Source organism: Doryrhamphus excisus, linkage group LG19, assembly GCF_037039965.1.
Source record: "Doryrhamphus excisus strain RoL-2023G ecotype Guam linkage group LG19, RoL_Dexc_Guam_v1.1, whole genome shotgun sequence".
Classification (NCBI taxonomy): Eukaryota; Metazoa; Chordata; class Actinopteri; order Syngnathiformes; family Syngnathidae; genus Doryrhamphus; species Doryrhamphus excisus.
This window is the reverse complement of record NC_136375.1, coordinates 11,124,130-11,136,646: the sequence shown is the minus strand read 5'-3', so window position 1 is coordinate 11,136,646 and position 12,517 is coordinate 11,124,130. Positions and strand designations below refer to the sequence as shown.

General features: G+C 44.0%; 2 protein-coding genes across 2 annotated transcripts in view; one reads left to right on the top strand and one right to left on the bottom strand.

Annotated features, from left to right (window-relative positions):
• Nucleotides 1-3,560, top strand: part of abcd4 (ATP-binding cassette, sub-family D (ALD), member 4) — a 38,842-nt gene extending 35,282 nt beyond the window's left edge. The window contains exon 19 of the mRNA XM_058056850.2: nucleotides 3,163-3,560. Within this exon, the coding sequence (XP_057912833.2) occupies nucleotides 3,163-3,264 (102 nt within the window). The 3' untranslated portion in view covers nucleotides 3,265-3,560. The remainder of the gene's footprint in view (nucleotides 1-3,162) is intronic.
• Nucleotides 3,042-12,477, bottom strand: acss1 (acyl-CoA synthetase short chain family member 1). The gene is made up of 14 exons (XM_058056848.2): nucleotides 12,074-12,477; nucleotides 11,869-11,965; nucleotides 11,593-11,792; nucleotides 9,183-9,358; nucleotides 7,962-8,114; nucleotides 7,715-7,862; nucleotides 7,326-7,463; nucleotides 6,756-6,848; nucleotides 5,291-5,403; nucleotides 4,891-5,017; nucleotides 4,677-4,804; nucleotides 4,028-4,091; nucleotides 3,831-3,946; nucleotides 3,042-3,762 (listed from the first exon to the last, which is right to left on the bottom strand). Exons 1-14 carry the CDS (start codon nucleotides 12,366-12,368, stop codon nucleotides 3,592-3,594), a joined length of 2,019 nt encoding a protein of 672 aa, XP_057912831.2. The 5' UTR covers nucleotides 12,369-12,477; the 3' UTR covers nucleotides 3,042-3,591.
• Between the last annotated feature and the right edge of the window lie 40 nt (nucleotides 12,478-12,517).

Genomic DNA, 12,517 nt, shown 5'->3' with positions numbered 1-12,517 from the left:
ACCCCTTATGATTTTTGTCAAAAATCAGCTCCCTCAAACACTGGCGTTTTCTGCCGTTTTTGGGTGCTTTTGGGGCCCTCGTTGAGTGTGTGTTAGGTTTCCCCCGTTTTTTTGACCAGAAAAGTGCATTAGAAACAAGTTGAAAAAAACAGAAAAAAACGACATACTAACCCCTTATGATTTTTGTCAAAAATCAGCTCCCTCAAACACTGGCGTTTTCTGCCGTTTTTGGGTGCTTTTGGGGCCCTCGTTGAGTGTGTGTTAGGTTTCCCTTGTTTTTTTGACCAGAAAAGTGCATTAGAAGCAAGTTGAAAAAAACAGAAAAAAACGACATACTAACCCCTTATGATTTTTGTCAAAAATCAGCTCCCTCAAACACTGGCGTTTTCTGCCGTTTTTGGGTGCTTTTGGGGCCCTCGTTGAGTGTGTGTTAGGTTTCCCCTGTTTTTTTGACCAGAAAAGTGCATTAGAAGCAAGTTGAAAAAAACAGAAAAAAACGACATACTAACCCCTTATGATTTTTGTCAAAAATCAGCTCCCTCAAACACTGGCGTTTTCTGCCGTTTTTGGGTGCTTTTGGGGCCCTCGTTGAGTGTGTGTGTTAGGTTTCCCCCGTTTTTTTGACCAGAAAAGTGCATTAGAAGCAAGTTGAAAAAAACAGAAAAAAACGACATACTAACCCCTTATGATTTTTGTCAAAAATCAGCTCCCTCAAACACTGGCGTTTTCTGCCGTTTTTGGGTGCTTTTGGGGCCCTCGGTGAGTGTGTGTTAGGTTTCCCCTGTTTTTTTGACCAGAAAAGTGCATTAGAAGCAAGTTGAAAAAAACAGAAAAAAACGACATACTAACCCCTTATGATTTTTGTCAAAAATCAGCTCCCTCAAACACTGGCGTTTTCTGCCGTTTTTGGGTGCTTTTGGGGCCCTCGTTGAGTGTGTGTTAGGTTTCCCCCGTTTTTTTGACCAGAAAAGTGCATTAGAAGCAAGTTGAAAAAAACAGAAAAAAACGACATACTAACCCCTTATGATTTTTGTCAAAAATCAGCTCCCTCAAACACTGGCGTTTTCTGCCGTTTTTGGGTGCTTTTGGGGCCCTCGTTGAGTGTGTGTTAGGTTTCCCCCGTTTTTTTGACCAGAAAAGTGCATTAGAAGCAAGTTGAAAAAAACAGAAAAAAACGACATAGTAACCCCTTATGATTTTTGTCAAAAATCAGCTCCCTCAAACACTGGCGTTTTCTGCCGTTTTTGGGTGCGTTTGGGGCCCTCATTGAGTGTGTGTATTAGGTTTCCCCCGTTTTTTTGACCAGAAAAGTGTATTAGAAGCAAGTTGAAAAAAACGGAAAAAAACGACATACTAACCCCTTATGATTTTTGTCAAAAATCAGCTCCCTCAAACACTGGCGTTTTCTGCCGTTTTTGGGTGCTTTTGGGGCCCTCGTTGAGTGTGTGTTAGGTTTCCCCCGTTTTTTTGACCAGAAAAGTGCATTAGAAGCAAGTTGAAAAAAACAGAAAAAAACGACATACTAACCCCTTATGATTTTTGTCAAAAATCAGCTCCCTCAAACACTGGCGTTTTCTGCCGTTTTTGGGTGCTTTTGGGGCCCTCGTTGAGTGTGTGTTAGGTTTCCCTTGTTTTTTTGACCAGAAAAGTGCATTAGAAGCAAGTTGAAAAAAACAGAAAAAAACGACATACTAACCCCTTATGATTTTTGTCAAAAATCAGCTCCCTCAAACACTGGCGTTTTCTGCCGCTTTTGGGGCCCTCGTTGAGTGTGTGTGTTAGGTTTCCCCCGTTTTTTTGACCAGAAAAGTGCATTAGAAGCAAGTTGAAAAAAACAGAAAAAAACGACATACTAACCCCTTATGATTTTTGTCAAAAATCAGCTCCCTCAAACACTGGCGTTTTCTGCCGTTTTTGGGTGCTTTTGGGGCCCTCGTTGAGTGTGTGTTAGGTTTCCCCCGTTTTTTTGACCAGAAAAGTGCATTAGAAGCAAGTTGAAAAAAACAGAAAAAAACGACATACTAACCCCTTATGATTTTTGTCAAAAATCAGCTCCCTCAAACACTGGCGTTTTCTGCCGTTTTTGGGTGCTTTTGGGGCCCTCGTTGAGTGTGTGTTAGGTTTCCCTTGTTTTTTTGACCAGAAAAGTGCATTAGAAGCAAGTTGAAAAAAACGGGAAAAAAACGACATACTAACCCCTTATGATTTTTGTCAAAAATCAGCTCCCTCAAACACTGGCGTTTTCTGCCGTTTTTGGGTGCTTTTGGGGCCCTCGTTGAGTGTGTGTTAGGTTTCCCCCGTTTTTTTGACCAGAAAAGTGCATTAGAAGCAAGTTGAAAAAAACAGAAAAAAACGACATACTAACCCCTTATGATTTTTGTCAAAAATCAGCTCCCTCAAACACTGGCGTTTTCTGCCGTTTTTGGGTGCTTTTGGGGCCCTCGTTGAGTGTGTGTTAGGTTTCCCCCGTTTTTTTGACCAGAAAAGTGCATTAGAAGCAAGTTGAAAAAAACAGAAAAAAACGACATACTAACCCCTTATGATTTTTGTCAAAAATCAGCTCCCTCAAACACTGGCGTTTTCTGACGTTTTTGGGTGCTTTTGGGGCCCTCGTTGAGTGTGTGTTAGGTTTCCCTTGTTTTTTTGACCAGAAAAGTGCATTAGAAGCAAGTTGAAAAAAACAGAAAAAAACGACATACTAACCCCTTATGATTTTTGTCAAAAATCAGCTCCCTCAAACACTGGCGTTTTCTGCCGCTTTTGGGGCCCTCGTTGAGTGTGTGTGTTAGGTTTCCCCCGTTTTTTTGACCAGAAAAGTGCATTAGAAGCAAGTTGAAAAAAACAGAAAAAAACGACATACTAACCCCTTATGATTTTTGTCAAAAATCAGCTCCCTCAAACACTGGCGTTTTCTGCCGTTTTTGGGTGCTTTTGGGGCCCTCGTTGAGTGTGTGTTAGGTTTCCCCCGTTTTTTTGACCAGAAAAGTACATTAGAAGCACTTTGACAAAAACAAAAAAACAACATTTTGAATGAGTACAATTTCACATGCATTTTTCTTTTATTTGTATGCCGTATTCAGAGCCATGATGTTGCCACTGCATATAGTATTTTAGATTGACAGTTCTAAGTATAATTTTCTCTAATGCTTTTGTACTTCCCAGCATCACGATATCCAGTTGAAACTATTTGGCGCCGGTCACTGGGAGTTGCGGAGATTAAAAGGAGCCGATGGGAGCCTCCCGGATGATGTCTTGGCCTTCTGAGTCAAGGACAACACTCCACACACTGTTTTCTACGGTGGATGCTTCGACAAGGTGACTCCATGTTGGCTTCAGCCAAAATCCTTTTCATCCTTTCGTTACCTCTGTCTTGGTTAAGTGTTGGTGCAGATCAGGATAAAGGTGCAGATTTGTCACTTGAGTTATTGCACTTTATTTTTCTTCCCCTTGGCGGAGGTCTGTGCTAATGAGGGCAGTGAGGTTCATGTTTACAAAAGTCAACTAATGTGGAATGTACAGAAGACTATTGCTTACGAAGAATTAAAAGTTGTTTAGTAGAACTACAAGTCCTTTTCAAATTTGTCGTCACCATCACGGTTGTTTAGCACAGAGGTCACTGTGACCTTGGATGATCTCCTGAACAGCCGCGGGGTCGTCCAGCGTGCTCAGGTCACCGAGCCCGCCCAGGTCACGCTCCACCACTTTACGGAGAACCCGCCGCATGATCTTTCCTGAACGTGTCTTTGGGAGACGCTGGACAAACTGCAAGCAGACCAGAAAAGCCACAAGTTCCATTGTATGTTATTTGTAAACATGTCCGACAAACTCACCTGGATGTGGTCCGGGCAGGCGTACTTGGCGATCTTGTTAGAGACCATGTTGTTGATCTGTGAAGTCAGGTCCACGTCTTGGACGTCCTGCTTTAGGACCACAAATGCATAGAGCCCTGCAGGAAGGGGGAAGTGAGTTGACTTCCTGCCAGCGTGTGTGTGGAGGTAAGCACGATGCAAAGCGTGTTCCTACTCACCTTGTCCTTTGATGTGATGTGAGCAGCCGATGACTGCAGACTCAGCCACCGCAGAACATTGGTTCTACCACATTACAGCAGTACCATTAATGCACATCTTTCAAGAAAACTACATTTGGGGAGTTTTGCCTGTTCTGTGAGACATGAACACACGTCTTTCTTTTCTGTGAGAAAACATTCAATGCAAGGGTTTGAATTACTTAAATGACAACATTGTCATGCTAAGGCCTAGCATAATAGCACCAAGTGTATAAGTGCCTACCGCTGAAAATGCTAAAAATGTTAGTATAATTTTGCTACCAATGCTAATGTTAGCATGCTAACACCTAGCATGATAGCGCAACATTTCTCCTAAATCCTTTCAGAACTATAGAAGTTATTTTGGACACGGATACAGTTCAATGCCGACAAAAACATAACCTCTGTGTTGTCACATTATTTACATTCTCAGCTGCCTCTTTATCGGTTTTTATATGTTTAGAACACACAAAAGAGAAGGATGCGTGTTCATGTCTCATAAGGATTGTGGATGATGGGCAAAATTCCAAAACAAGTGCAGGTGTTCTTTAAGAACATGTGCTGCACTTACAGGAGAAATGCCTAAACTAAGATTTAAATCTTATCAATACCAAGGAGCAAGTTCTCTTACCACTACATCTTCAATCTCAGCTGTGCCGATCCTGTGGCCGCTCACGTTGATGACATCATCAAGGCGACCAGTGATCTGGTAGTAGCCCTCCTTCGAGCGATGGGCACCGTCGCCGGTGAAGAAGTAACCTGTGTGGTGTGACCAACAGGCCATGACATCATCTCAACACCCAAACCCAGTACAACCGCTAGACCGCAATGGAGGACACATTTACCAGGGTAGGTTTTGAAGTAGGTGTCTATGAACCTCTGGTGGTCGTTGTGGATGCTCCTGGCTATGCCAGGCCACGGCTGAGAGATACAAAGTGCTCCTGAAGCATCATTGGAGGTCACCACTTTGCCCTTGAGCACAAGAAAAGCACTTTTAAACAAAGGCGGCTTTAAAACACGCTAATTTATGTGACAGGATGATGATGGTTCAAGCACACACACACACGTCTTCCACAAGTGTGTGTGTGATGTGTGGGGGCAGGGCGGGTATCAAAAGTGACACAGCTGGTGACTATTTTATAATCCTCATCTGACCCTCCATCCAGGACGTTCCCAGCCATTTTACTCAACACACACACACACACACACAGATACAGTATACACACAGATACAGTATACACACACCTCATTGTCCATGAGCACCGGGTTAATGCCAAAGAAAGGTCTCATGGCCATTCCCGGGACAATCTCTGCATCCGGCTCCGACGGCCTCGGGGCGATGCAAATGCCGCCCGTCTCTGAGAAGGAAGAACAACCAGTCACATGATGGAAGTGCTCTTGGGGTGTTTTTCATTTTTCCTCAACTCTTGGGGCGGATTGTTGTCCACAATGCCACCATTGATTGTAGTGTTAATGATTAACAGTTACACCTTAAAGCCACACTAAGTAAATCACAAGCAGTTAGGTCGGACAGCCTGGACCACAAGGACCTAAACATCATAATCTGCTTTTTAGTATTTGTCTTTTCTTTACGAGTGGAAACTGTTCCAAAAATCGTCCGGGGGCGGGGAGATGGCTGCTGCTCTTACTAAAGTGGGACACAACAGATGATCTGACAATAAATATATATATATATATATATATATATATATATATATATATGCATAAATACACACATAAATAGGCTATTTTATACTGTATATGTCAAAATAAAATACAAAAAAAGTATAAATCTATTTGAAATCCTGCAATCTGCCGTGTATGATCCGCCCCGGGAGTCCGTATGCCGGCAAGGGATCAACATCAAACGCACCATCTGAACAGGCTAACTTGCTCCCACGTGTACCAAATGTCACCTTATGAATAAAGCCACTTAGTCCTAATTGGAAACATTAGTCTGGGAAAACAACAACATTTTAGCTTCTATCTGTGTCTGGAATTCCTAAGCGCCTCATGTGCCGCCGCCGCTGCTGTTAATTAATTAGAGATATTGGCCATTTGGTGGCTACTCTGTTTAATTTACAACACGTACACCACGGTCTTATGGTCAATCTGTTCATCTGATTCATTTGTTTATTATCGGGTTATGTTATTGTATGCTAATTTGCTGGAGGGGACTATCTAGGCTAAGATTTTAATGTACACTTATACTGTAGATGTACACTCCAACACAACATATCCTTTCCTAGTTATTAACACTTTGTCACCGTCCAGTGGTAAAAGTATGTACTGTATATGCTGTTTAGTTCTCTAAAGTGACAATGAAATGCCTCTGCGATTGTTATTCTTGGTCAAAATAACAAAATGTCTTCTGTGGGAAGACTTAAGGGCCTGCACTATGAGGAAAACATCTGGTTTGATTCAGTGGTGGTGGTGCGTGGAAGGGGAGGAACATTGGCATGCACTGTGATATTGTACATGCACATACATTCCTGATCTTATGCATCACTGCTTTTAGCTTAAAGACTGACGAACACACCACATTGCAGACTTTAACCGTTTTGCCGCAGATACATCTAGACAAATTCAAACGTGTTGATAACCCATAAGTCATTGATCATGTGTCCAAGGATTAAGCATTCTGATCCAGACCTACAGGGGGCGCCGCCAAACAATCTTTATGTCACACTTGGTGGCGGTATTGGCTTACCCGTTTGCCACCAGGTGTCCACCACAGGACAGCGTCCTCCTCCCACCACCTTGTGGTACCACTCCCACGCCTCAGTGTTGATGGGCTCGCCCACTGCACAAGAGAAAACAAGGCAGCCATGTTGTTTTTGTGCAGCAAGGTTGACAACCAGGAAGAAGTAATGCATGTCCTCTGAGACTCAAATTACAGGGTGAAGTGACTTTACCAGGGCATGTTAAATAACCACCCCATCGCCACATTCCATGCTGTTTTAAGTATGTGGATGTACGCGCGTGTGTGTGTCTGTGTGTGTGTGTATGTTCTTGGCGGAAATTCCTCTAATGACTTTCCCCTGCAGCAGGAACAAAAACAAACACAGAAGCTGAATGACCTGTTTCCATACGTCTTAGCGTGAATGGGGGTGACTGGATTGTTTCTTGAAAAAATTAATTATCAAAACTAAATTCCATAATCATGTTTTAATTGTAAAAGGAGGTCCTCACACTAATAACACCCACATAATATAACAACAACCACATGGACTGGACTGCAAACTGCCACTATCAATGGGCGGGGAAAAGGTTTTTGTACCTGATCCGAGTGTTCTGATGCTGGAGCGGTCATATTTGTGCACCCACTCGTCCCCGTACTTGAGCAGTAGGCGGATGGCCGTCGGGGCGCCGTAGAACTGGTTGATTTTAAGCCTCTCCACCATCTCCCAGTACCGTCCTGTCAACACAAGACTGCATCTTGAGAACACTTTGGGAGCATGTGCAGCTGTGTGACATAGAACATGAGCGAGGTCTGGACTCGTGTGGGTACACGAGATCCTAATTTTACCTCAAGTAAACATCACAGTCCAGCACTCCAGGCCCATGCTTGTGTACTTCAAAAGCCTTAATACTTCAAGGCTTAATGCCTTTATATGGTGGTTATATGGTTAATGCCATTATATGAGCAGTGATCCAAAGCACTCATACCCGGGTCGGGGTAAACAGGCGTGCTCTCAAACAGCACCGTGGTCCCTCCGTTGGCCAGTGGTCCGTACACGCTGTAACTGTGTCCTGTGATCCAACCGATGTCGGCGACACAGCCAAACACATCGCCATCATTGTAGTTGAAGACATACTATAGCGAGAAGAACACACACACACACACACATGTGGGGGAGGGGGGTTTGAAGAGGTGGTGGACATAAGCGGGTTCCCCTGAACGAGCTTTGGCTACCTTGTGTGTAAGTGAGGTGTAGAGCAGGTATCCAGCCTGAGAGTGCACGAGTCCTTTGGGCTTCCCGGTGCTGCCTGACGTGTACAGCAAGAACAGGACATCCTCGCTGTCCATGGCAGCCGGCTCACACACCGTGTCCTCCGTCTTCATCTCCTGCCCAGACAAGCTCAGGTTATTACAGTTATTCCTCACTCACTTTATCGTGTTTTTTTCCCCCAAAATAACCAATAAATGATTGCTGTTTCATGGTTGACTAGGGTGTGTTATTAGTCAAACAATATTGAAAGACAAGCTATATGTACAGTATGTAATATTGTGGTCATGAGGCATCCATAATGTTAGAGACATCCTGGATTGCCTTTCACACTGCATGGAGCCAGTGGAGCCGAGCCGACATACCATGGCTTAGATCAGGGGTGGCCAAACTACAGCCTGGGGGCCACATGCGGCCCACCAAGCGTTTGAATCCGGTCCGTCAGTTGCTTTATTTCAGCTTTTAACATACAAACTGGCAACATGACTTGCAAGTCGGATGTCTTATTTAGTAACAAAATTAAATGCCATAGTTTGATGTGGTCTGATGTTTAAGGTGCTCCTGAAAAAGGGACATGAGAACATACAGCTGATAGTATAACACTTTTACAGATAACATTAGACAAATAATTCAAGGAAAATTGGAAGCATAAAATAGTGTGTGTATGTTAAATATATGTCCCCCCCGCCCCCCAAGTCAATGCGGCCCGCAAGGCAAAATATTAGCCCACCCCTGGCTTAGATTGAGTGGGGGGAAAAAAGTTCTCTGCTCATTTTGTATGGAAGTGGTAAGTTTTTGGCTTATTTGTCCTTCATCCTCACTCCGTTGGAAACACTTAAGTTTACAAGAAGTAACTTCAATAGGTTAACTACTTAGCTCAATAGCCTGCTATGCTAGCAGCAGCCACTGTTATGTGATCCTGTAGCCTTAGCAATATAATGCAAACAAGAGTGTAAAGGTGACAATGGTGGTTATTTCATGTCTACAGGGCTCTAATGCTGTGAAAACCCTTATTTAGGAAGCAGGTTTTCTATGCTCTAACTATGAAAATATTCCATGTTTAAATATTGAATCCTACTTGGCTGAAATTCACTTACCTCTATCTGGTCTGGAACCAATTAAGCCTAACAATCCAGTGCCGAGGATGCACACCACAGTTCATTTGGACTGGCCCTGTGCCCGCTCACCTCCTCCATGGCGACATCCTTTGTCGTCATGGTGACCGGCGTGTCCGTCCTCATTGCGACTAACACCTGTCGCACAGTCGGGCAGCCCTGCACCGCCGCATCCACCGTCTTCTTCAGGTGGGTGATCTTGCCGCCTCTGACACCTTCGTTGACCGTAATGACGGTGCTGGATTGGGCTGCATGAGTACACAAAGAAAGTCGTTACTAGCTTCTTATGCAATCAAAAGCCAATCATATGCATGCCAGAAATAAGCTTGATTTGAAAAATGTGAAGTCACATTTTGCAGTCACAATTGTTGTTTGACATCTTGTGTATTTTCTCATGAAAAATGATATATTATTGGTCCAAATGTTGACAGTGAGAATTTTAGGCTGACTGCCGCCAATAAACGCTTTGACAGTCCATAAAGCTTTGCTGTGGAGATTTATGACTTAAAGTGAAACTGCACACGGTCACCCTTTGATAAGAAACTCTTGACCTAGATCAACCTCTGGACCCACTATGGGTTGGTATGTGTGCCAAGCCCTCATGTCTCTTATTGCCAACACATGGTCCCACATGCAGTAAAACGTGGCTGAAGAACATCCAGTAGCACATGGAGCAGTACTGATCCTGAGGTCCTGTCTCAGGTTTCGTCCTGTTAGTTTTACTCGTACACGTAAGTAAGATGGATTCGATGCTTCAGCTGCTGTAAAGACATGGGAGTTGAGTTTTGACAATGCTGCCTTTTCATACTTTGCTCTTTGCTACCTTGACACTGGAATTCCCTCCTCTGTGACCACAATAAAGGATTATCTTATCTTGGCCTGATATCAAGAGAGGGAAATAAGCTATTTAGTGCCTGAGGTGCCATTACTAGATAACATTTTCTGCTAGAAATTGTGTTTTGACCATTGTTTACATCGCAACACTTTTTTTTTAACGGTGCATTAAAAAAAATAACTTGTTTCTGTATAGGTGGTAAAAATGTAACTCACAAGCAGGATAAAAACGGTAAATCACAGAGATGTATGTAGTAGTTGAGGTTCACGTGAGGCATATGACAGTGGAACATCTACAGTAGAAGCACGTGGTGGGGTTAAGTTCCATGCAGGCGTTGAGGCGTCACGTGACTTGCCATCATAATGGTACGCTACTCAGCAGTTCCTGCTGTCAGAGGCATGTCTTTTATTCGGTTGATTATCCTTTCTTTATCCGAAAAGTTGTCAAAAAGTTAATTCGCCACGTCAAATATGAATGTTTTGGCAAATTCGCCATTTGTGAATGGCTTTCTGTCCCTGACTACTGCTAAAGTACCAACAACGCTAGCCGACGTCCAGTCAGCTTGTCGGTTCCATGCACGGGGCTATGTTAGCTAGCTAGCTTGTATTTTGGAAGCTATCTCTCAGCATGCCTTCTTCCGAGTGTTCCCCGCTGGATATTTACATGCAAATGTAGCATGGGGTGTGTCAAAGTGCTGTTTCAGCGATTACATTTGACAGCTCCGTTTTAGACTCACCGCCAAACGTGCTTTCTCCACGAAAGGGAATCCATTCGTGTTGAAATGTACCGTACTCCTCATCTTTCTTCGTTCGTTCGTTCGTTATTCTTCGGCAAAATGTTTGTGCTAGCAAGGCGCGAAATTCACCCCTTGACCACTGAATGAGCCGATAGGCTAGCGTTAGCCAATGATAATCGTGTATTGGCTTCTGACCGGAAACTACCGGAAGGACAGCCATTGCTGGTAGAAAATGGACAGGAGAGGTATTCCAATACATGGTCATGTATTATTTTTTAAAAGTTTTTAACACTGTGACTTTTCGATATTTTTTATTTTGTAAAAAGGCAAAAATATATACAGAAAATATTTATTCAAAGAAAAAGCTTTGTGTCATTATTAGTTATCAATATGATGATTTCAGCTTTCTCTCTTTTTATGCATTTTTGCTCTACTTTTGACCACCTTTTTATTTGTGCACTTTTCCAGTGGGATTCATCTTCTTCCCGGTATGGCCTTGCTGCTGCGTTCACTGCCCAGCCATCCTTGCCCTGTCCTCCGAAGAGTCCCTCTTCCCCTATTCATGAACTCTGAGCTTCAATAAACTCTCATCTTTACTCACACGGAGGTGTCTGCATTTTGGAGTTCAGCCCATAACCCCGAACCTTTCCCTGACAGAAAAGGGTGATGATAACCATAGCACAAGAAATGGAACTTAATGCTACATAAAAAAGTCTACTCAATCCAACTAAAGATATATCGATTACAATTATCAATCATGTTCGTCTCCAATCTCCATTATGCATCTTCAAAGTTATATTTGGGTTTATTCTCTAAGAGTTAATTAACCTTGAAGTGAGCATGAATAAATGTTAAAATAGTGCAGCGTTAATAAAGGTTTTATAATGGATTGTGTTCTGTCCATCACTCACCATCTCTGATTCTCTCCGCCAGCGCCTCGGCACTGAAGCCCGCAAACACCACGTTGTGAGCGGCGCCTATCCGAGCGCAGGCCAACATGGACGCCACGGCCAGAGGGCACGGGGGCATGTAGATGGTGACCGTGTCACCCTTCTTCACGCCACGCCTCCTCAACAGGTTGCCAGTGCGGCAGGTCATCTCCAGTAACTGACTGCGGAAACAAAAACAATAACAATAACACATGACAGTGGGGAATGAACGGGGGCATGTGGCTAAAACTGGCTAACCTGTACGTGACCTTGACCTCTGACCCTGGTTCATCTCGCTCCCAAATGAGTGCTATCTTCTGTGGGCTGCTGTGTACATGGCGGTCCAGGCAATTTACTGCATCATAATTACATATATTATACAGTGCATATATTATACAGTACAAGCAACAATGTGTGGTGCGTTTAATGTCCCAGGGACTTTGCAATTCCCCCATAACCTTACCGGACACGTTCAGCTTTCCTCCCTCGAACCATTTCACTTTTCCCCGGTCCAGATCGTAGTCCAAGACTGTGTGAAACGGACTGATCCAGTCGAGCCGGTGACGCGCCACGCAGGACCAGAAGCGCTCCGTGTGAGCGACGGAGAACTCCTGAAGCCCCGCGCGGTCCCGCACACCCTCGAAGTCCGCAAACTCCGGCAAGAAAGCCGCTCCGTGGCTCTTTCTCCTCCGGCCCACCGCGCGCAGCAACCGGCGGCTGATTGACGACACTTGGGCGCATCCGTGAGAGAGCCACATTCTCAACGTGAAAATTAATCCGGCTAAGAAGAAATATGACAGCTCAGCATGTCCCTGCACTGTGGAGGCATTGTTTTAACTGCACTCAAAGTTCCGCAACGGGGGAGGGCTGGGCTTGTGGTGCGTTCAAGGGCGGTACAAGCACAGCC

What these genes read in the sequence shown, in the direction of transcription:
- acss1 (XM_058056848.2), bottom strand. Translation starts at nt 12,368, where the DNA reads ATGTGGCTCTCTCACGGATGCGCCCAAGTGTCGTCAATCAGCCGCCGG. An exon ending in CGGTGCTCATGGACAATGAG is followed by an intron (nt 5,018 to 5,290) that starts GTGTGTGTATAC and finishes CTTGTGCTCAAG; the next exon opens with GGCAAAGTGGTGACCTCCAA. An exon ending in CTGAGATTGAAGATGTAGTG is followed by an intron (nt 4,092 to 4,676) that starts GTAAGAGAACTT and finishes GTAATGTGGTAG; the next exon opens with AACCAATGTTCTGCGGTGGC.